At 49.2% G+C, this 24069-nt stretch overlaps 1 protein-coding gene across 4 annotated transcripts in view; it reads right to left on the bottom strand.

Moving 5' to 3' along the window:
• FERMT2 (FERM domain containing kindlin 2) overlaps positions 1-24069 on the bottom strand; it is a 52393-nt gene that overhangs the window by 6000 nt on the left and 22324 nt on the right. For 2 of the 4 annotated variants that reach the window (XM_041409782.1, XM_041409790.1), the window contains 10 exons: positions 14174-14308; positions 10519-10551; positions 9844-10069; positions 9616-9718; positions 9087-9194; positions 7349-7483; positions 5728-5777; positions 3420-3544; positions 1953-2059; positions 1397-1618 (listed from right to left, as the gene is read on the bottom strand). In XM_041409782.1, the coding sequence (XP_041265716.1) occupies positions 1397-1618; positions 1953-2059; positions 3420-3544; positions 5728-5777; positions 7349-7483; positions 9087-9194; positions 9616-9718; positions 9844-10069; positions 10519-10551; positions 14174-14308 (1244 nt within the window). The remainder of the gene's footprint in view (positions 1-1396; positions 1619-1952; positions 2060-3419; positions 3545-5727; positions 5778-7348; positions 7484-9086; positions 9195-9615; positions 9719-9843; positions 10070-10518; positions 10552-14173; positions 14309-24069) is intronic. The other 2 variants (XM_041409809.1, XM_041409800.1) reach the window with 1 other exon arrangement.

Below are 24069 nucleotides of genomic sequence, written 5' to 3'. Positions count from 1 at the left end.
TGCTGCACGTGGAGACAAACATCACCCCAGTGGGTTTGGGGCTGGTGAGGACTCAAGAGCCTCCATAAATCCACAGCCAATTCCCATTCCAGCAACTCCTGTTGGCTGCACAGCCTCCTCCTCCTCCTCCTTCCCTGTGCCTCAGAAGGACCCTTGTGGTCAAATTCCTGACATTCCTGCAGCCTCCATCCCTCATTCCTCTCAGCAAACATCCTCTGCTGCTCCAAGCTTTGCCTCTGGCCACCGAGGAAAATCCTAAATCCACAGCTTAGCTGATGCCTATGAGGGCCCTGGTGTCCACACCATGGCCACATCTCGACTGGGATCATCCCCATCATGCCCATCCCCACAATTCCATGGATTTTATTTTTATAACCAGGATACCTGCACAGTAAGCAAGTTCTCCGAGCTAATATTTTTCCAGGTGCCTCTGTTTTACCGGAAACCTAGAAATTATTTTATATATATAAATATATCTATCTATACATATACGTTAAAATAGTATATTTATGCAGCCTCTCCTCCATCCAAGGGGATATAAAGGCTTATTCAGGAGAATAATAAGAGCTATATAAAATATAACTCCACTGCCAGGAAATCATCGTGCTGTGCCAATAAAAAGTTATATTTTTCCGGCTTCTCTGACTTGCAGCCTTCTTCTGGGCTTGGAGAAATCATATCCAGCCCCAGCCAGCAGCCTGAAGGATTTAAGTCACCAAAAGGCCACGGAGCAATGCTTTCCTTATTTTTGCTGCTGTTCTGACATATAATTCTCTTTGAGAGAACCCTGCATTTATTCCCAGTGCGGAACAGTTCAGCCCTGTCAGGCAGGGATCGGATGGAGCGTGGATGGAGTTCAAGCACGAGTCACAGCAACTCAAAACTGAAGCAATGTTCCAAGGACTGGCATTTGGAAGCAGTGGAAAAGCAAAGAGAGAAATATGCAAACCGTGTTACAGCCAAGTGTGGATAAAGCACTGCAAGCAACTGCAACTCCGCTGATCCCGGGGATTTCTCCATGGATTCTGTGCAGGGGAAGGGGTTTTAACCCCAGCACCGGGCAGAGATGGGGCAGCTGGAGCCAAACCATTATCAGCAGGGACCAAACCATTCCCAGAATGTGTTTAAAATAAACATCAAGCAATTTCAAATGCATTTCCAATCGAAGGTTCCCCGCCGTGTCCGTGCACTTCACACGGCACGTGGCAGAACCCCGGTGCTGGGTGCCATCCCCGGGTGCTGGATCCAAACCACACCCTTCAGTCCCAGCTCATTTTAGTAACCACGTGCATCCCAGTGAGTGAGGACATCCAAAACATCCAAACCACGCCGTGTTAAACACCAGCCACCGCCGGCACGCGTGCCCAGCCCAACCCAGGCCGACAGCAGCACCTACCTGCTTGTTCTTGTACTTCTTCAGGTAGCGAGGAGAGACCAGGCACTCGGGGTTGATGTCGGTGTTGATCTGCTCCGGGATCAGCTGCGGGTCTGGGTTCAAATGCTGCATTTTCAGGAAGGACAGGATGTTCTGCACTTCCATGCCGTAGGAGCTGTCGGCCATGGTCTTGCCCTTGGAGGCCAGGCGGCAGGCGGCCATCCAGCTGGCGTACTGCGTCTCCTGCCCCCCAAAACAGGGACATGTGTCTGTCACAGCCATGGGGGGACCACCAGACCCCTCAAAAAACACCCCATGGAGACCTCATTCCCCTCCCAGCCTCAGGAGACTCCGGCATGCACAAAAACAGGCAGAAACCCAACCAACGTGTGGCCAAAAACCACCCAGCAAAGCCAAAGCTGATTTTCTGCTCTGAACTCACAGGTGACTTGGTGCACATTTGGAATGCTGAGATCAGACAGGTGAGAGCATTTTCTATTTGTTTTTTAAAGAACAGCCCCTGAGCAGGAGGGTGGGAAAAGCTTGAAGAGGTGGCCACTCCAAGAGGTGAACTTACGTTGTCGCAGCGCAGCCAAATCTCGTTCATCCCCTCCGCCACTGGAATCAGGAGTTTGATGTTGAACTTCTGACCAGAGATGTTCACATCAGGGGTAACTTCACATCCTGCAGTGAGGGAGATGGTGTTTAGCAGGGGTGTGAGGAACTATGATTTAAAAAGTGGCAAAGAAAGTGAAAATAGGAAAAGAAAGAGCAAAGCTCCCTGACCCAAAGGTCTCCAGTGGCATCTCAGTGCTGCCAAAGGTTTGTCCCACACCTCTGATGGGATGAACACTCTACACAGCACAGAAAAAACCTGTCAGATGTCCCCTTTTTCAAATTTCAGGAAAATGGGGGGAAAAGCAAGACCTGATCTGAAAGCAATGAAGCCGAAGTGAACGCGCACCCACAGAACTCTTGGATCCTGTCTGGAATCAGAAATGGATCCAGTGGCTGGCAAACACCCCAAAATCTTCATGAAAGGATAGGAAAAGGTGACTGGACGGGTGTTGACTGTCACCCTGAAACCCCTCCATGTTACTGATGAATGATGGGATGCCACAAAGTGTTTCAGGCCAGGCTGGGTGGGGCTTGGACCATCCTGGTTTAGTGGAAGGTGTCCCTGCCTGTGGGAACGAGGTGGAACTTTGGATGGGCTTTAAAGCCCCTTCCAACCCAAACCATTTAGGGATTCCATGATTTGGCTGTGAGCATCCCACTCCTGGTGCCTGGAGAGAATTCCAAGTGGTTGTGTAAACACAGGGGTGATGAACCGACCCAGCCACGGCAGCGTGGGCGCCGCGCCAACGCCGCCTCCAGATTTCTGAAAGCGCCGTCACAGCAGATTTGTCAAAAGCCCCCAGAAAGGTCCTGGGGGCCAGGACTTGCTCCCACAGCAGCCTGAGGTCACCTGGCAATCCCCCTTGCTCCTGCATCCACGCGGAGAACGCATGAGCTCACTGCAGCTCTGCAGCTGCTGGAGCAGGAATGTTTCACTTGATATAAGGACAGGCAGCTGCCGCAGGAATTTCAGCTCTGGACTGAGGCTGCTCCCAACCAGCAGCAGGAGAGGAGGAGAAATAAAGGCAGCAGAGGAAGAAAATGGTCTGTTCTTTCCAGTTTCTGCCATGGGAGTCAGTGCAATCCTTTGGAGAACTGACAGAAAGGAGAAGGGCAGGTGGAAGGTTGGAACAAGGTTTGGAAGGTCCCCTCCAACCCACACCATTCCATGGTTCTCCAAGCTCTCTTCCAAAGCTATTGGGGGACTGGTGGTGCTTCCCCATGGGATCACATGTAGCCACTGTTTGGAACTCCAAGTCTGTGCCATGATATCAAAGCCAGCCACCTCATTCCTTTACACACCTTTACCCAACCCCGGGATGGAATTCCGAGGCGATAAAGCAGTGGGAAAACAAGATGCAGGAGGAGCAGCCTATTCCTGGAACAAAAAGCAGTTTCTCTTAGCCCAACCTTGCGCTTCTCTTACCTCTCAGGTTCATCTGGTGAGAAGGAGTCCCGTTGGATTCCTCTTTGCTTTTGTAGCAGGAGATGGAGGTATCTTTGAAGGTGCACCAGTAGGGTTTGTAGCCTTTCAACGTCAGCTTCTTGGGCCTGCAGGACACGTGGAGGGACATCTCACTTGGTCTGAGCTCCTAAAACAAGCTGCTCCCTAGGAAACCTCAGCGTTTCCTCAGAAATTCAGCCCTGGCAAGCTGCTGTCAGCAGCCTGGGTTATTCCCACTCCTGCCTGGGGGCTCAGCCATTCCTGCACTGCTGGATCAAGGAGCTGAGCTCCAATTCCAAGTTTGGACTTCTAAATCCCAGGGAGATAATTTGGGGCAAAGTGGGGGGAGCTGGAGGACTGTGCTACAAAAACAGAGGAGTCCATGAACCACTGCAAAATCTGCCTCTCCAGCCACCACATGAAACTGGAACCACTCTGCTCAGGCTCTGGGGGGAAGCAGCACTTCCAAGGACACGTCGGTCACGCACACGCCTGAGTGCACTCCTTGTTTTCTTTTTAAACACTCCACAGCACAAAAAGTTCCCTTCTTTTCTACAGAAAACATGGGTTTTGCTCGATTCTGCAAGAGAACTGGTGGCCCTGCAAAGTGAAGCACGCTGAACTCATCCCAGTACAAGCCCAGAGCTTTTACAGAGCCCCAGGTATCAGAACACTTTAACCTTCCCTGATTTCTGAACCTTATTCTAAGGCTGGATCTGCAGCCTCTCATGCATTTTTTTGTGTTTTCATCTCAGAAACAGCTGCTGAGAGTATTTTAGATAGGATATTAAGAAGAAATCCTTCCCTGTGAGGATGGGGAGGCCCTGGCCCAGGGTGCCCAGAGAAGCTGTGCCTGCCCCTGGATCCCTGGAAGTGTCCAAGGCCAGGATGGACAGGGCTTGGAGCAGCCTGGGATAGTGGAAAGTGTCCCTGCCCATGGCAGGGGATTGGAACAGGATGGTCTTTAAAGTCCATCCCAACCCCAAACACTCTGGAATTCTATGATTTTTAGCTGGCAAGGGCAGTAACCTGGCTGGCAGGGGAGAGAGAACCATTCCAAATCTCTACAGCCACACCAGGCACACATTTACAGGAGTTAAATGTATGGAATACAAGGGACATGCACTGCTCCCCCAGTTCTCCTCCCCAGCTGAAGTGTGACAAGAGGCACATCCAGAGTTGGGACAGCTCCAAACATTGCACCATTCACACTGCATTTCTGGCACTAAAATACCACCTGAGCCCTATTTTTAGGAGCAAACAGAATTCTGTGTTCAATCTGACAGCCTCAAACCCCAACCCCAGGGCTTAGGGCTTGCACTGACTGAGGAACCAGCAGCTCCTGGCTGCTCCATCCCCTGGTGCTCCAATTTGCAGGCAATTAGCTCCCGGAGTGGTGCCTAATTTGATTGGCAAATCAGCAGATCAAGGGGAAGAACATGTTTTTTGTTTGTTTGTTTGTTCAAGGGAGTGAAAAAACACCCACTGAGGGGCTGGGCACAGCCTTGAAACTTCATCCCAATTAAGCCAGACCACAAGCCCAGACAGAGGCAGAGACCTCATTAATTCACCTCTGGAGAGGGAGAAGGGGTTTTCAGAGCAGAGAGTGCCAGGTTCTGGCTCCAGAACCAAACAATTCATCAAATAAAGGTTTGTTCCAGAGCTACTTCACTGTCTGCAGCTTTTCCCCCCCCCCACCACTATCCTGCAGCTCTGCTGTGAAATCCCATCAGTGTTTCCAGCTTCCAGAACTTTCACTGCAGCAGGCAATAAATTGCAAAAGATGGTGGTGGCTGCCAAAAATGTTCCTCCAAGTCCAGATGCTGCCACTCCCGGTTTCCATGAACCACCAACCAAGTCAAAGCAATAAGCTAAAAAAACCCCCTAAATCCTGAGCAAGCTGAGAGAGGGGCAGAGTCAACTTAACCTGCTCCTTTTGGCATGGAGAGACCGGGATCCTGGCTGGATAGAATTCCTCCAGCCTCCTGCAGACCAGGAGAAGTCTTTGAGGGAGGTTTTTAGGTTTCACTCCTCATTTTAGGATGGTTTGTTCTCTCCTGGGCATTAAATGTGTTTAAGAAACATCCAAGCACATATTGCTGGCTATAGAATGCACCAGAGCAGGAAAACACCTTGAATCTTGTATTTAAGAACCAATCAACTTAAGTATTGAATATTTTGAATATCATAAGGCTGGGACATAAAAAAAAAAGGGAAATTAAGAGGCAGGACCATTAATTATTGACAGGCATTACCAGTTCCACAAGCAGCTCTTCCCATCAGCACTTACTTGAAGACTTTAATGTAGTCAGCGAGCTCTGGGATGGAAGTGATGTCACCCTGGAAATCAAAGGTTATCCCAATCACTCGGAGCAGTGGGATCAGGAGGGAAGGGATGTGGAGCAGGGGAGGGAACCAGGAGCCCCATCAGGGCTCAGGGGCTGTGAAACTGCTCCTGAGAAAGCCCCACAACTTCCCAGGAGAAGCCAGCAGTGAAAAATGCAGGGCCCAGCTCTGCTGTTCTGAAAGCAGAGGACAAGGTTTGATTTTCCTTTGAGGAATTCCTGCTGCTGCCGGAGCCAATTCCCAGCCGCGGGGTCACCGGCGGTCACGGCAGCAGAGTTTGCACAGGGAATTTTCTCCTCCCTTCAGTTATTCCTGATGCTCCAAACAAAAGGGGAAGAGGCAGCTCTGCTGAGAACTAACTGGGATTTCTAAGCCTAGAAAGACTTTTTTTTTTCTCCTCCAAAATTTTGAAAATATTGAGTTTAAATTCCCTTTGTTGCATCAGGGTGGCGCTTGCAATTCCCAGGAGCTGGAAGTAAAAATAATTTCGAGGGGCAGGGAAAGGAAGGATTGCTCCAGGAGCTTCCAGTAGCAGGACAGTTTACTTTCAGTGTGCAATGAGAAAATGTTTACAGATACCACAGGGAAAAAATGCAGAATCTAAACAAACAATCCAGTAATTGCCCATTATCCGTATTCAATTACTCGAATGCATCTGGAAATGGCTCCTGCTCCAAAGCCCTACGGAAAGGGATGGGTTTTTTTGGATGAATCATTGTCCTCTTCACTCCTGTCTGGCAGGGACTGTTCCTCAGTGATGTGTTTCAAATCTGGTTTTGCAAAAGGAATTACAAAATATGTCTTGGTGATAAAAATTTGTTGTTATTTCTGGTTCGTACTGCAAAGCTCTGCTGTTGTTAATGCCAATAAAACATCTAAGGATGGATGTAGCTTCAAAAAGATCCATCATAAACACTTAAAAAATTATATGAAGTGTAAAAGTGGAAAATTTCAGATTTTAGGGTTGGAAAGAGACGGTTTAAATGTGCAAAATGCCTGGAAAAGCTGTGCTGGGCCAAGGCTGACAGGACTGAGTCCTTTTAATGCACTTTAATTTTCAGGCTTTATATTTTTAAAGGTGGAAAACCAGTGTTAAAATGGCACATCAAGAAAAAAAAAACCCAAGTGCTCTGAAATACAGACCTAGGCTAAAATCCAGTCTAATAAAAATAGGGTTTCATAAGCCTAAATTAGTTCTGAAAATCCTGCAGCTGCTTTAGGTGCTGTAAAACGTGAATTAGAAACAGTGGAAGAGGAAGCTCAACGTGGAAAACTCAGTTATTTGGGAAAGTCAGTAGTGAGGATAAAAAACAACTTAATTTCCATTTAGTTTTCCATTATTTCATCAGGAGGGTGGCCTGGTGCAGGATCAGTAAGATCCTGGCTCCTCCAGGACTTTTCCAGATGCTACCCAGGGTTCCCTCATTCCAGAACTATCCCTTGGTATCTAAAGAATATTTTAAAGAAAGTATTACTGGGGTGTGGGCAACTTTCTCATCAGAATTAGAAGAAAAAAAGGAAATGAATGAGGTTGGATGCCTGGAAAAATTCCCTGCAGCCCCTACCAGGATTGTTGACGTCTTGCCACCTTCCAAGGTGATTTCCAGGTCCGAGAGCGCGGCGTCCACCTCGTCCACGTCCTTGTCACTGTGGTTCAGGTGGTTTTCCGAGGACATGATGGACAGCTTGTTGATGTGATACTGGAAAGGAAGGCAAGGGTCACACCTGGGTGCTCCTGTGACCCCGGGATCCCAGGGGATCATGGTGATACAGCTGCCGTGCTTGGGAAGCGGAGTGGAACCAGAGTGGGACACCAGGAGCAGGGGCCAGCAAATACTGGGGGGGTTTGCTGGGTCAGGAAGGACCATCCTGGATGTTTCCAGTCCAAGGAGTCTCCAGGCACTGATCCTGAGGGAGATCTCTGGTCCCCCCAGGGCAGAGCTGCTCTTTCCACCAGGCTAAGATTGGAGGGGACCTCTGGGGGTCACCTGGTCCCACTCCCTGCTCCAGCAGGGCCACCTGGAGCTGTTGTCCAGGACCACATCCACCTGCCTTTGGAGTAACTCCAGGGATGGACACTCCACAGCCTCTCTGGCCAAACTGTGCCAGTGCTCAGTCACCCTCCTGGTATGAAGATGCTGCCTGATGGGCAGAGAGACCCTGCCGTGTTCCAGGCTGTGTCCATGGCCTCTGCTCCTGCCACTGGGCACCTCTGTCCACCCCCTTTCCTGCCTCCCACCAAGTGTTTATGGATATTTGTAAAATCCCCCATCCCTGGAAGTGTCCAAGGCCAAGTTGGATGGGGCTGGAACAACCTGGGATAGTGGAACAAGATGACCTTTAAAGCCCATTCCAACCCAAACCATTGGAGGATTCTATGTCTTTGCATCTGTTTTCACCCCAGAAAACCAAAACATCCATAAAATCTCACAGGAAGAACCGTGCCCAACCCACTCTGGAGCTCTTGGATGTAAACTGAGTCATTATATTTCTGCTTTCCACTCTTTTTTTCCTGGGAGGGGCCCTTGGAGCAGGCAGCCCTGCTCCTGAGGGGGATATTTCTGCATCCTACAGCTCCAAGGTGTGCCAGACCACACGGAACAAATGCCTGCCATCCCTCTCATGGAAGTGAATAGCAGGTGGAGCATTTATGCCAAATCACACAGAGCATTTCAGAAACCAGAACAATAAATAGTTCTGGGAAAGCCACAGATTATCCCCAGCTGGTTTGGGGGCAGAGAGCCAGAGAGGCACAGTTCAGTAACCCCGTGTTCGTATGGGATGGGTTAAGAAGGACAAAACTAGAAGTTAGGAGAGATGTAAACATGTTTGGTAAAAGCAGGTCAAGTTCTTTTTCAGGAAGGATAATCAGTGGCAAATATTTAAATTATCTCATAAACTCAAGTGAGGATCTGAAGATGGGAAACAACCCAACTTCTACCAGCATGAGAAAGCCAAGCTCCCTCCAGAGACAAGGTGAGGCTTAAAACATGATTTTGAACTGAAGAATGGATGGTTTAGATGGGATATTGGGAAGGAATTCTTGGCTGTGAGGGTGGTGAGACCCTGGCACAGGTTGCTCAGAGAAGCTGTGGTTGCCCTTGAATCCCTGGAAGTGTCCAAGACCAGGCTGGAGCACCCTGGGATAGTGGAAGGGGGTTGGAACTGGATGAGCTTTGTGGTCCCTTGCAACCCAAACCACTTTGGGATTCCAAAATTTCGTTTATCAGATTAACGAGCACAGAAGTCCGAGAACAAAACCAAGTCTAACCCAACCCAGGGGCGTCTGGGGCTGTGTCTCACCTGCAGTGCTGCAAACATCATCATCTCCTCCTCCGTGCACTCGATCTCCTCCAGCAGGATTGCCCACTTGGACTGCTCGTACAGCTGGTTGATCCTGATCGCGTCGTACTGCGGCACAGAAACGCGGGATGCTCGGAAAACCAGGAGCCCAGCTCGACACAAACCACCCCATCCACTGAAACTGCCCCTGCCCACGGCAGGGGGTTGAATGAGATGCTCTTTAAGGCCCATTGCAACCCAAACTATTCTGGGATTCTGTAATCTCTCATCTCAACACAAGACTTTGATCAGAGATTGAAAATCCTCAGCCACAAGAAGTGGCTTTAAGAACTCTTTAAGCACCTCTAGCAACACCTAAAAACCCTGGTATAATGGATCACAAATCCTGGGTTTGATACCTGCACAACCCATTTTTAAACTTCCACGGTCTTTGGGAGATTTACCAACACAACAGCGTGTTAGAGATCAGGCACCCTTCGCTCCGAAGGATGGAAATTTCAAAATGAGAGCAGAACAAGGAGCTCTGTACCTTTGGATTCAGGTCAAAAAAGCTGTAGTACTTGAACCGGAGTAGCAAAGCCTCGTTTTCCTTCACCTCCTGCTCCATGAGGGATCGGGACGAGTCCAGCCACCTGTGGATTGCCAACACGGGATAACACACACGGAGCGCTCCGGCAGAGTCGCCACGACGTTCTCGAGAACACAATTAAAAAACCAGCAAAAAAAAAAAACCCAAATCCTCAGCTCCTGAACTCACCCTTGGTTGATTTTGGCCTTATCGAGCAGCGTCTGGGGCTTGTACATTTTGGCTAAGGACTCCGGGGAGGTGACGGGCTGGCTCACGGCCAGGATTCCCGGGTTGCCCTCGGACAGGGCGCTGTCGCCGAACCAGGCGGACGTGGGGGACAGGGGGCTGCCGTCGTGGGCGTCGTAGGTCGGCGTCATCGTTTTGCTATAGAGTCCTGGGCTTGAATAGATATTTCCTACCAGTGAGGGGAATAAAAGCCGGGAATTAGTCTTAGGGACAAGCCCTGCCTGCTCCCGGCCACGCCGGCTCCGCGCAAACCTGGAGCCGGCGGGTGGAAAACTTTCCCTCCTCGTCTTTTAGCAACGGGAAAAACGCTGCGCTGCTTGCTCTCCCGTGAAAACCTGTCCCTCTCCTCTCTCTCGGCTCTTCTCCGAGGGCAAAACTGATGGAAAACTCCTTCCAGCCCAAAGGATGGGAAAAGACTCAGGTCTCCCACACCGGGAAGCTCCTGCCCCCTGAGTTTCTGTGGCATCTGGGACATGAGTGGCCCCCGACTTACCGGTATTACCTGTTGCTTAAAGATTTTGGAAGTCAAAAGTTTTAGAGGAGCAGGAAAATAAACTAAGGATTGCAGCCAAAGAGACCAGAGGCAGAGGGCAAAAGTCCTATTGAGGTGGAGCTCACCTTTGACGGGGCCGATGTAAAGAATATCGGTGCCTATAGAGAGGGAAAGAAAGGAGGGAAGTGAGAAGGCGAGAGAAAGTCACCCGGAGAGCAGGAGAAGGACAGAAGCCAAAAATGGGCGTTTTTGGAAGAGGGCAGAACAGCACAGGTGAGGTTGCACCACCCTAATGGAGCGTTTGCAGCAGCGCTGGTGGCAGCAAAGCAACTGAAGTGACTTCCCGTTATTTTATTCACGTTACGAGGACAGCTGGGCATGGAAATGTGGCATTCCCGGATGGAAAAGCTTGCTGAGGTGGCCACACAAATTCAGGATTAATGTGCTGAGTGGTGCGATGTGGTGCCAGACTGATCCCAAAGCAAATGTTACTCCCAGGCCTTTTGAGGCTTCACAGCTCGTACTGACTCAAAGCAGACATAAAAACACCCCAACATTTCAAAATTATTAATCTGAAGAGGAAAAAAAAACCAAATCCAGCTCGGTATTTCATAGCTTAAAATAGCTGAGAGCTTAACAGAGAGGTTGTGGCTGCCCCATCCCTGGAAGTGTTCCAGGAGAGCTTGGATGGGGCTTGGACAACCTGGTCTCTGGATGGTGTCCCTGCCCTTGGCTGGGGGTGGAATGAGAAGAGTCCCTTCCATCCCAAACCATCCAATGCCTCTCTTCAGCTCACAGGGACACTGAATTTTTACAAAAAAATCCAGATTTTCAGAATAAGGGAGGCTCAGCCACCATCTCCTAATGCCAGGAATTCCCTTGTGTGCACAGATTGGCCAAGGAGCTCACCCAGCATCACCTGGGCACAAATCTGCCCACCAGAGCCAGAAGGTCCAACACCACTCTGGATTTTTGGGAAGGCGCTGTGTCCTTCCTAAATCATGAGCCTGCAATTCAAGGGACCCAAGCTCTCCCTCCCAGAGCTCTGCTCAGGGTGTTGAAGAGTTGAGATGCCACAAACAAAACCTTCTGTGCCACCTCCTGCTGCTGCCCCGAGCCACCACCTTGGGCCACGCTCCAGCTCCTTGCTCCAAACCATCCTCACACTCTCATGGCCAAGGAGTGACAGAAAACTGAGCTGGACTGGGAAAGTCCAAGACCAAACCAATGGAAAAACCCTTCTGAACCCTCAATTTTCACGATGGACATCTCAAGGAGCGGGAAGAACGGTGTGAATCAGCAGCATCAATGTCAGTGACAGCCAACATCGTGGCTAGGAAACTCCAAATAATTACAAACCTGATTCTAAACTGCCTGGCAGGGTGGAAAATGTAAGTGAAAACCACCAAACAAGGATGCTTTTAATGCTCCTGCTCGTTTTGCTGGCATCCCACTCTGGATGAATCATCTGGGGACCATGGGGACCTGTCACCAAGACAGATCCAGCACACCAGGCATGAGCAAAACAGCAGCAGGGATGTCAAGGGTCTGGATGAATCATCTGGGGACCTGTAATCACCATGGGGACCTGTCACCAAGACAGATCCAGCACACCAGGCATGAGCAAAACAGCAGCAGGGATGTCAAGGGATGGAAAAATCCACCTTCATTTGCAAGGACAAGGCCAGGGATGATTTCCAGGTTTTTAGACCAGGTACTTGTACTTTGGGGGCTGGGACTCCACAATCCTGAGGGTCCCTTCCAACTTGAGCTATTCTGTGATTATAAAAGCAGCAGGAAGGTGCTCTCCCCATGGACTGTTACAGCACTGGAGCACAGAACTCCAACAAAAACCAGCCATAAGCCACTTCCCAAAAGAGATCTCCCCTCCTCCCCATCCACCCCCACTGAAGCTTCAGCCTTTACATGGCTTGGGCACACAAAGCTGAGCATCAACTAGAACAACAAAAGAAAATCCCACTTTTTGCCCCAAATTTTGGGGAAGTTTGTTCCATGAATACCCCCCACATTCCTTGTCTGAGTGTCTGCTCCATCAGAGCAAAGCTTCCCCTGCACTTTTCTTCTCATCTCTTTCTCCAAACACCTGAAATATCTCAGAAGAAGCTTCCCTTAAAAAATTTGCCCCAGGCAGGCAGTGTCATGGAAAGTTCCTGCAGAAATAGCAAAAAATTTGGCTAATTTATATAAACAAGTGACTACAGGTCTTCTAATGGAAACTGTTGGGCAACACATCCTGTGGGTGTATTGACAACTCTGCCCACTGGGATTTAAATGGTTTCACTGCCAGGTTTGGGGGTACTCAGTGACAAAACACTCCCAAGACATTGAAATCAGCACCTCTTGAATTATTAATTGGTTTTCCAGAAGCTTTCAGCACACAAACTGATGTTGGAACAACGCTAGAAATGATTTATTCAGATGAAACCCACGACTTTTATCGAATGGCACCTGAACAGGCAGGAATTCAACCTGCTCTGAGTGATTTCATTCACAAGGAGAGCAAAAGCAGCCAAGTGACTCACTGGAAGAGCCATAAATAATTAAAATAAAGCCCAGCTTTTGCATACATTTCCCCCAAAGAAGGCCAAGTCTTTCCTATTAATCTAACAGAGATACTCTCCGTGAACACTGGCTGTTGGAAAGGCTTAGAATGGACTTTCAAGATGAAAGTGCCAAATGGAAATGAAAATTGACTGGAGCCTTGCCCAAATTCTCTGAGCCAGGAGTGGAAGAGGACAAGCCCAGAAGTATTTTTAATTTTAAGAGAGGAGAAAGAGTGGGATCAGAGCAGAAGGATTATTTTTCCTTGTTCCAGACCCGTGGTGCACATCACCCTGCGCAGCCAAAACCTTCCTTTCTGCAAGCCCTGTGCCACCACTGGCACTAACCACACTCCATGACCTTCCCTGCAGCTGATTTAACAACAATTTACACAACTTTACAATTCCAAGGTAGTTTTTTTAATTAAAGCTGCCCTGCTGACCTTGGATTGCTGGATTTAAACCCGAGAGCTTTGGCAGCCAGACACGTCTCCCCTGCTCACCACCGCGGCTTTCTCCACAAATCCATTTGGGATAAAGTGCTCCCACTTGGCCAAAATTATGGTTTAAACTCCTGCCATTTGCCTTCAGACACCAGAACTTCCAGCAGCCATGGAAAAAAGATGAAAAACCCCTCTGCTTGCAAACACCTGCATCAATTTGCTGCCTGTGGCAACTCCATCAGGGATGTTACTCCACCAGAAATTCCCTTCCCAGTCCTGCTCTGGATCTGGAATCCACACTGGCCAACCAGCCTCCAGCAATAAAAGGATTTTTTTAGCATCACAATCCACAGCTACATCATTCATGTAAGGCAACACTAAAGCAATTATAAAACTCTGCCCTTGCTGGGCTGCAAATACAGAGCAGAACGGTGGCACAGCCTGAACCACGCCAGGAATGTAGACATTAGCAACGATTTTCCATTTAACTCCTTTCTCAACAGGGTAAGAAAAGCTCTCAGCAACACCATCTGAGTGCTCAAGTGGCCACACTTGGGCTCTGGATTGTTCTGTGAAGCCTGGGGGTTGCTCTGCTCCCAAAAATGCGTGACAGCTCCAGCCCCACACATGCATCCGTGCGACCGAGTGCTGCAGCCCGCCAGGACTTGTGCCATGGATCTGGGGTCTGTTGCTTGCACAGACCCTCAGGAATTCCATCAGCCCCACGTTGCTGTGCCAGTTTTTTCCCCTGCTCCCATTTTTTTTTGCCAGCTCACCCGACCCCGGTGTGATCAGAGGCCCCTCCAGCTCGAAGGTGTCATCTTCACATTGATCGTCCAATTTCTTCTTTTTTTTCTTTGATGGATCTCTGGGTTTCCTCAAAAGGGAGAGTTCTTCTGGATGCCTGATGTCTGCAGGGAAAATCGATCACTTTTATAATGGCAGGATGGGAAAAAAAGGGGAAAAAAAGGGGAAAAAAGGGGAAAAAGAAGAATATCCTTCCATGAGGAACAACATCCAGCAATGCCCAGTATCTCCCTTGGATGAATTTCCTGTTCTGTAATGGTTAAAAATCAAGTTGAGGACATTTTCCCTGCAAGCTTGTTGGAAAGAAGTAGTGTCCTTGGCTGGAAAGGTAACATAACATTTGGATAAAATGTGGAATTTCCCAGGCACAGTCACTCCAATGTAAATGTGAGCACTGTGACAGAGCCTAGTAACACCTTCATGCATTAAATATAAATCATAATAACCCCCACATTAATGATATAAAATTAGAAATAATATATAATATCATAATAGTACACAATAACATAGAAATAATATAAATAGATATTATAGAAATAGTAAAAATAGAAATAAGCACACAAATCCCTACTTAGCCATGTATGTAACAGTCCAGACCCTCTCACTTCCACAGGAGCAATCCAAGAGTTAAGCCATTTATTTACACATCAGACTGGAAAGTTTAAAGCCTATAATTTACCCACTTTTTAAAGAGATTTTGGCCAAAGTGTTTCCTTTTCACAGCAAACGTCTCCCATTTTCCTGCCTGGGACCAGCCTGAACAATGTAAAACCCATTTAAAACGAGGAGCATCCCATTGTATTTGTGATTTGAGCCATGGGAATACGGGGAGCAAGGAAAAAGGGAATTTTTATTAACCACCAAGGCAGTACTTTGGGTCTGCTGCACTCAATTCCAGGTGGGAAGGAATTTCCTGGGAAAGCAGAGCCTGCTGTCCTTTGTACCACTGAAACCACTGAGGGCCTGGAGCAGGACCAGGAGTCCCTGTGCTTGGTCAGTGTGTGGGAGCTGACCTGGAAAAGGATCCTCCTGGGCATGGAGCCATCCATGTGCAGTGGTGAAAGCCTTGGAGAGCTCTGAAATACAGCTTGGATTGGGAAAATACAGGCTGGGAGAGCTGGGAATGTTTCCCTAGAGAGGAGAAGGCTCCAAGGAGAGACAGGACACAGGAAATGGCTCCCACTGCCAGAGGGCAGGGATGGATGGGAGACTGGGAATTGGGAATTCCTGGCTGTGAGGGTGGGGAGGGGCTGGGATGGAATTCCCAGAGAAGCTGTGGCTGCCCCTGGATTCCCTGGAAGTGTTCAAGGCCAGGCTGGACAGGGCTTGGAGCAGCCTGGGGTGGTGGAAGGTGTCCCTGCCATGGCAGGGGTGGAATGGGATGGGATTCAAGGTCCTTTCCAATCCAAACCATCCTGTGATTCTCGGATGATTCCGTGGGGATTCTGGACATGCCTGAGCCTGGAAGGAGCTCTGGAGTCTCCTCTGCAGCTGGCTGTCCATGCTGAAGCTCCTGTGCTGTTTCTTGCTCTGTTTTTTGCACCTATCACCCCAACACACTCAGCTACAGAGCCTTCCCTTTGGAATGCCCTGTGGAAAGCAGCCCTGGTCCCATCCCTGCTGCAGCAGAGATCAGGAGCTGGCTGGCTTTTCCCACCCAAGGAATGCTGAAGGACACAACCAGCCATTATCCCAGCCAGGAGAAGCTACAGGGCTGGGATCTCACCACGTGCTGGCAGCAGTGGGAGTTCCCCGAGCACTCCCAGGATTGTAATGAACACTGGAATTTGGTCCCCAGCAGGTGACCAGAGCAGGACACAGCCCCACAGTGCCCACCCTCACCAGCATCGTTCCTTCCTGAAACAGGCTGGGAAATGCCACGCTGGGAACTGCCCCATCCAGGTGATTTTCAGGGGTGGATGCCACTAGCCCTGGCATTCCTGAATCCAGAGGCTGCACACCTCTGGATTTAACTGTCTTTCACATTGTAGGTGTCCCATCCCAAACCATCATCTAGCTTTAAGTTTTATTTATATTCTTGTAGTTACTTACACACTGTATTTCTGTATATAAATACTGTGCATATATATTGGTATCAATTTATTTTTAGAAAGCATCATTTCTTTTAAGCTTTACTTTTATTTCTATATTTATATTAATCTATTTCAATCGTATCATTGAATCCCAGAATAGTTTGGGTTGGATGGAACCTCAAAGTCCACCTTGTTCCACCTCCTGCCATGGGCAGGGACACCTTCCACTATCCCAGGTTGCTCCAAGTCTTGTCCCATCTGCCCTTGAACACTTCCAGGCTAAAAATATACAGATTTAGATATCTATAAGGATGTTAAATCTCTAAAAAATACATAGATTTTTATATATTTATATTTTATACAACATCTTTTTGAACCTATAATTTTATTTCTGTATTTAGAGATATTTATTCCTGTATTATATATTCTACTCCTTTTTATAGTTAAGTTTTCTCTAATTTCAGCTTTAATTTAACCCTGATTTATTACCACTCCACAAACATCCCACTAAACCCCATCCCTGCCTCCACCACCCACCCCTCCAGTTTCCCTGCCCAGCTTTTTGACCATTTGTAGCAATAAACACCCAGAGGCAGCTCCATGCATTCCCATTTATCCCAGCCAGCTTACCTCATGGAGCAGGAATCTGCTGGGACAACCGGGGTCACATGCAGGGGACAAGAGGCAGCACAGCCTAAATCGAGGAGTTCCCCTGGTATTTTGGAGCAAGGTTGAGGCTCTGAGGTTTATTTATGGTGCATTAGCAACTCTCAGCTGGAAGCACTCAGGGAGGCCAGGAGGAGGCTCCGGGCCAGGCTGGGATTCTGGAAGCAATCCTGGAATCATCCCAGGGCTTGACCATCTGATAGCAAAGAGACTTTTTATAGTCCCTCAGTTGTTCCTGATGCTCCCAGCGGTATAGAAAGGATCCAGGGCAAGTTTTGGGCAGCTGCTTGGAAGCAGCACATGGCTGCAGGGGGTGGAGCAGCAGCACATCCCTGGGATGCCAGCAGGGATCCTATGGATGAGCAGCAAATTCCTCCCAGCTGCATCCATCCACAGCCTCCAGGACTTTACAAACCCACCAAGGCAGCTGAGGGAATGGCTTCAAACTGGAGGTTTAGATGGGATTTTGGGAAGGAATTCCTGGCTGGGAGGGTGGGAGGCCCTGGCACAGGGTGCTCAGAGCAGATGTGGCTGCCTCAGTATCCCTGGAAGTGTCCCAGGCCAGACTGGACAGGGCTTGGAGCAGCCTGGGGTGATGGAAAGTGTCCCTGCCCATGGCAGGGGTGGCACTGGATGGGCTTTGAGATCCCTTCCAACCCAAACCATTCTGGGATTCTGTGGGAAGGAGAGAGAGAAAGGCCTGAGCCTGGAAGGAAGAGTTTTGGAGCTCAAAATATGATCAGAAAGGCAGCTTTGAATCTCCAAGAGAAATTTTTCCAACTCTGGCACGAAGCTGTTTTGCTGCCTGCAGCATCTTCTCTTCCATTTGCCTGCAAGATCCTGCCTGTGCCTGCTGTCTGGGGCTGAAGGGAAATCCTTGGCCTTTTTTTCCAGTGTAATCCCTCATTTCTCATCCAGCCCCTGCACAGATCACCCAGCCCAGCTGTGCCCATTTATCTCCCATTCAAGACAAACTCCAGAACTGGGATTAAACTCTTCCTTCACAAAGCACCATCTGCACCCTGCAAGCTGATTAAAAAAATAGATCTTCCTTACAGGGTGTAAAATTCCCAATTTATGCTCTTTTGCACTAAATCCACTAAGTAATTCTTGCAGCTGCTGCATCTTTAACCACCAAGGTGTGTTGTGATGGGGATGCCAGAAGGGTTTGGGTTGGAAGGGACCTTAAAGCTCATCCCATTCCACCCCCTGCCATGGCAGGAACACCTTCCACAATCCCAGATTGCTCCAAGCCCTGTCCAACCTGGCCTTGGACACTTCCAGGGTCTCCCATTCCCACAAAAAACCAGATTTATGGTTTTCTTACATCACCCACATATAGAACATGACATCACTGACTGGACGGGCTGAGTATGGACTGACATCCCCAAAAACTGAAATGATGGAAAATCACACTACTTTCAGTATTCAGTTCTCATAAATACAGATAATAATCTGAGACACAGAGACATTTTTGGTGTAGAAAGAAAATTAATGTTGCAAAGAAGCTTCTGGCATCCAATTTCCTTCCCCGTTTCTGGCTCCCCTAAAGGCCAGAGGGCTGGTTCACCTCCTTAATTCTTGAACATAAAAACTCCATAAATTTACTTGCAGCACAGACAGCACTGAGGGGAAATCCTCTCTTTAATGCTGATCCAGCCACCCTCCTTCAGGAAATGTGTTTTGAAGTGGGATATCTCTGGGAAGTGGGATTTCTCTGCACTTCAGCACTGCTCCCTCCAACCAGTGACTCATAAAAATTACAGCCTTTGTGCATCACTCTGACGAGTCTTAGAGAAATGAGACCTCAAACTTCATTTTTCTTCCATTTCAGACTTAAAACCAAAAATAAAGGTGTTTTCATTTCCCCTTGGAATGAGTGAATTCTGTGGATGGTTTTTCACAGTGTAAGTTTACAGAATGAAGCATCCGACTTTATCTGCAACATAAATTCTCTCGAGATAAAGTTCTGCAAAACAGACCAGAGGAAAAAAAAAAACAAAAAAGAAACTAAAAAAGGAACTTGCACAACCTGAGGAGTGTCTGGAGATAAGGCTGTGTCTGTGTTGGACGCTGGGCAGTATCTGATGGAGCAGGTCCTCACCTCCCCAGCACAGTTTACTGGGTTTGTACATTCAGTACATTTTATTATGGGTTCTTCAGATGCCCAGGAACTTAAATATTTATCTGGGCAAAAGCCAAGCTCTCCACTCACTGCCTGGGGCCCTGCAGCTCTCTCAGGACATCCCACAAAGCCTCTGGAGATGCCCAAGGAGCGCTATGGGTGTGGAATCAGTTGGGGCTGACCCTGGCAGAGGTTTTGCTGGAGCCTTCCCAAATTGTGGGTGGAAAATCCAAGTGCCTGTTGACTTATGGATTTGCCAAGGGAGCAATGATGTGCAAAACCACCCAAAAATGGGGTCACTGGGGTTTGGAGGGGTGTGAGTGTTTGTGCCAGTGGTTCCCAGAGCTGAAATTGGGCACCACCAGCCCAGAGAGACCCAGGAGGAGAAGGAAAAGGAGGAGGAGGATGCAGGCAGTGGTGATGGAGCCAAGCATTACTGCAAGGCCAGTAAAAAGAGCCATTGGAGAGGCAGAGTCAACAAACACTTGAATGTTTGGATGTTTTTTTCCATAAGTGGGATGAAATCCCCAGGCTCCCGTTATCTGGATGCCTCCTGGAGCACAGTCTGCCCTACAAGCCTTGCTCCTGAAGTGGCTGAACTGCAGCTCCAGCCCAATTAAACTCCATTAATTTAATCCCACAAACAAGAGAAAAACAATCCACTCACACCCTTCCCTCTGCATCGGCCCATAAAGAGCAATCCAAGTAATTCCAAGGAAGGCTTGGCCAGCATGCCCTAATGTCTTCAGGATGGATTTCTATTTAAAGGGTCTCTGTCAACAGCAGAGTAAGGATGAAAAAATTCACTGACTCACACGGTGACATAAAACCTGATGCTCCTCCACACCACTGGGGTGGGGACAGCGGGGGGAGAGAGGAAAGGAATTTTTTTCTCCATCTCAGACACCCTGCAATTAAATCTGGTTATTTCCCTGACCCCAGTTCCTGGGGCTGGTCTGACAGCTGAGCACGGGCAGGCAATAAAAGGGGAAAACGCCGCAGCTGGCAGCGAACGCTTGGGCCCTGCAGCTGAAAAAGCTGAGGACGTTGCAATTTGGCCTGCTCTCGAAATGGGAAGATTTCCTTCCACACCCATTCCCTGGACATATTTAGAAATAGCTGTGCCACTGCCAAGGCTCTCTGCTCGTGGCAGGGAAAGGCAGCAGATCCATCCTCGGTGTTTCGCCGCCGCCGCCTCCCCCTGAGCGTCATCCCCGAGCATCCTCCTGATGCTCCTGAGCATCCACAGCCTGCATCCCCTGAGTCACTGAGGTTGGAAAAGACATCCAGGATCATCAAGTCCAACCTGTGAATCATCCCCACCTCGTCACCCAGCCCAGAGCACTGAGTGCCATGTCCAGTCCTTTCCTGGACACCTCCAGGGATGGGGAATCCAAACCTCCCTGGGCAGCCCCTTCCAAGGGCTTCCAAGCCCCTTCCTGACCACCCTTTCCATAAAGAAATTCCTCCTGAATGTTGCTGTTGCTCCCCAAATTCCCCCTGAGATGCTCATGTGCATCTACCAGGACTCCATGATTTTAGGAAAAATGCTCCTTTATTTACCAGCAGCGTGTGAAGGAAGAAAAGAAAGTTTAGGAGGTTTGCAGTGGCCAGGGATGGTGGGATTCCTGTCCTGTGCAGGGCCAGGAGTTGCACTTGATGATCCTTGTGGGTCCCTTCCAACCAGGATATTCTGTGATTCCACAAACTCCAGGCAGCTTTGCCTCCTGGAAAGCAACTGGGTCAGGGATGGAGCTCCACGTGTCTGTCACAGAGCCCTGGGAACGCTGCACATCGTCCACCAAAGGGTTTCAGTTTTGCAAAAACCCAAAAACAACAAAAAAACCCCAAAAAACAACAAACAGTGGCTTTTTATAGAAGTCTTTTTGGCAACAGAGGGCGTGGAAATATTGCAAATACTTCAGGAGTCAGAGGACGTTCTGTCCTGGAGCGGGGAGCGTTTGGAGAAGGAATAAAAAAAAAAAGGTAAGGTCACATTTGGCACTGGGACGGTGTCACCTTCCCTGGGCTGGGCTGGGCTGGCATCCTGCCACTCCCAAATGCCACTGCCACCTCGGCTCAGGTTGCATTTGGTGGCTGGAGGCTGAGGCAGGGAAGGCTGGCAGTCACCTTCCTTATTTTTGGGATGATGGGAAGCAGCTCATCACCCTCATGGGACTCTCTGCACCCCCAGCTCCACAAGCTCCTCAGGATCACACCATTCTCCCTCACCCTGTGCAAGAAGGGGAGCTGGGGACCAGAGCAAGATGGAATGTGGGCATGGAAATGCCACAGCTGGGCACAGGATGCTCCCCAGACTCGGTTTTCCAAAACAGGTGACTAATTCACATGGATTACGAAGCAGGAGCTGGGTGTGAGGCTCCACCAGACTCTGGGGAAATAAAGGAGGCTGAAGGCAATTTCTCTGTCTTACACAGCCTCAGGGTGGGTAGGGAGAGATTGGTCATGAATTTTGGAGTGTTTCCTCACAGAGCTTCCTCCTCCCAGCTCTGGCACTGAGTTGTTCTCTCTGTGCTCCCATGAATACCAACCAGAATTTTCCCTGCTCCTCTTCTCAGGCTGGAGGGCAGCAGAGGTCCCAAATCTTCACAGTCAGGAGAAGAGGAGAAGGATGGGAGCTTTTCTGCTGTCACAGCATCTCCCCTCACCCTGCAGCTCCAACATAAGTCGTGTCCCCAGGAGAAGGAGCATTGCTGGGGCAGGAAACGCCGAGGCCTGGGAAAAAACTCTCACTGTTTCATCTTGCTGTTTGCTTTTCCTGTCCCATGTGCCCAGAAGCAGCAGCAGAGCCTGCCTGGAGTCCCTTGGAGCTCCTGGGATACGTGGAAAAAAATACAGGCAGAATGCTGGAAGGAAGCAGCTGTAAGGCATCCACTGGGCTGGAATCAAGTGAAGCCATCCCAGAATCCCAGAACAGTTTGGGTTGGAAGGGATCTTAAAGATCATCCAGTTCCCTGCCATGGGCAAAGACATCTTCCACTACCCCAGGCTGCTCCAAGCCCTGTCCAGCCTGGCCTTGGACACTTCCAGGGATCCAGGGGCAGCCACAGCTTCTCTGGGCACCCTGTGCCTCACTGCCCTCACAGCTGAGAATTCCTTCCTGTTCATGTAGGAAAAGAGGATTTTTCTATTTGTTGTTATGTTGGATGATGGGTGAGCATCTCCTACCCCCCCAAATCCCACTTTCAGTGAGGATATTCCCACTCACACCAATAAAATGCTGAGTGCAGCTGATACCTCAAGTTTCAGCTTTTGTGTTTTTCAGATTCTGAGCTGCTTTAGTGTGTGGGGCTGGGTTCACATCAGGGCATGGTGAGCTCTGTGCACAGAGCAGGGAGACAAAACAATTCCTGCTCCAGCTGGGCACCAAGGACAAATGATCCAAATCTCAGCCCAGGAGCACAAACCCCGTGGGCTGCAGAGAGAAAAACAAGCAGGATGGGAGTGCAGGGGCTGAGCTGGAATTGGACACTGAACTGCAATGTGCACATGGTGCAGAGCTGATCCCAGGGAGAGACCCCGGGAGCGCTCGTGCATTTTGGGACCATTTGGGTTCATCTTGGGGGCAGCCCTGGCTGGGCTCTGGTGCTGCCCAAGGTGGATCCATGGAGGAGATCCTTGGAATCAATTCCTGCTTTATTCTTTAACTCCATCCAGCCTCTGCTCTAGGTCAGCCTTCTCAAGGCATCACAGCCCATCAAATCTGCAGTTGGATATTTGATGGGAAGTTTTCTGGGTGGAATTATCTCCCAGTGGGATGATGAGAGCAGGGACCATAGGAGCATCCCATCCCAACCCCCGTGTCCCACTGCCAGCCAGGCGGGAAGCACAAATCCCTGCTGCTGAGGGAAAAAGAAGAAAAAAAAAAAGTGAAGTTTTACTTTCTCTTTCTCTGCTCTTTAATTGCAGATCAAAGCTGGCCCTTCAGGCTGGAGCTGCCTGCCAGCAGCTGCTCCTGGGCAGGATTCCAGGCCACCCTTTGGATGAGGGCTGCCCATCCCATGCACTGCCCGCTCCTCTCCTCGTGCCTGCTGGGGTCAATCCCTGCCTCTAACCCTCCTGAGTGGCTGCTGTGGGAATCGAGGGGCTGCAATCCAGCCACTAGGAGTGAGATTGGGGTTTTTTCCGGCTTCACACGACCTCCAGGAAAGTGAGGGATGTGTGAGTGGCTCCAGCATCTTCCCACAGGCACCTCCTGGGAGCCCTGGGGAGCTGCCCTTTGGAATAACTTCCCTCTGCACAAGAACAGAGACTTCTCTTTAAAAATCAAGCAAGCTCTGCAAGGGTCACACCTCTGGGTAACAATTTAAAGGGAACAGAAGCAAAGGACAGCTTTCAATAATTCATCCATGGGTACTCCTGTGTGTGTAGTGCAGATTTTGTAAATGCAAAGGGACCCAGTCAGGGTCCTGAGAATATCAGGAATTACTTCAATTACTCACTGGTGATGCTTTGTGCTGGAGTTACTGAGGTGTGTAATTAAATGATGCAGGGGCAACGACAGCAAACAGGTACAGCCAAAATATCAGCAACTCCCAGGCACAGCTCTGTCCTAAGTTCCCTGGAGCTCAGAAATCAAGGGATTTCAGAGACAAGGACTATGCTGGGATCACTTTCCCTTCCACCTTGAAATATCTGCTCAGTTTTCCTTGGAGAGAGAATCAGCTTGGTTAAGATGGAATATGAGAGCTCTGTGCAGGGATGCTGAGGAGGACAGGGAAAGGTAATGAAGAAAAATAGGGCAGGAAAACACAAATGGGGAGGGAAAAAGGAGAATCATAGAATCACAAAATCACAGAATAGTTTAGGTTGGAGGGGACCTTAAAGATCATCCCATTCCAACGCCCTGCCAGGGACACCTTCCACTACCCCAGGGTGCTCCAAGGTCTGTCCAGCCTGGCCTTGGGACACTTCCAGGGATGGGACAGTCACAGCTTCTCTGAGCCTCCCTCTCAGCCAAGATTTTGATCCTAAAATGTAATATATATGTATAAAATATATGGGTTTTTACATTAATGTA

This window comes from Onychostruthus taczanowskii, unplaced genomic scaffold (assembly GCF_017590055.1).
Source record: "Onychostruthus taczanowskii isolate IOZ18803 unplaced genomic scaffold, ASM1759005v1 scaffold100, whole genome shotgun sequence".
NCBI classification, from domain to species: Eukaryota; Metazoa; Chordata; class Aves; order Passeriformes; family Passeridae; genus Onychostruthus; species Onychostruthus taczanowskii.
The sequence above is the reverse complement of the archived record's forward strand: the minus strand, read 5'-3'. Positions and strand labels throughout refer to the sequence as shown.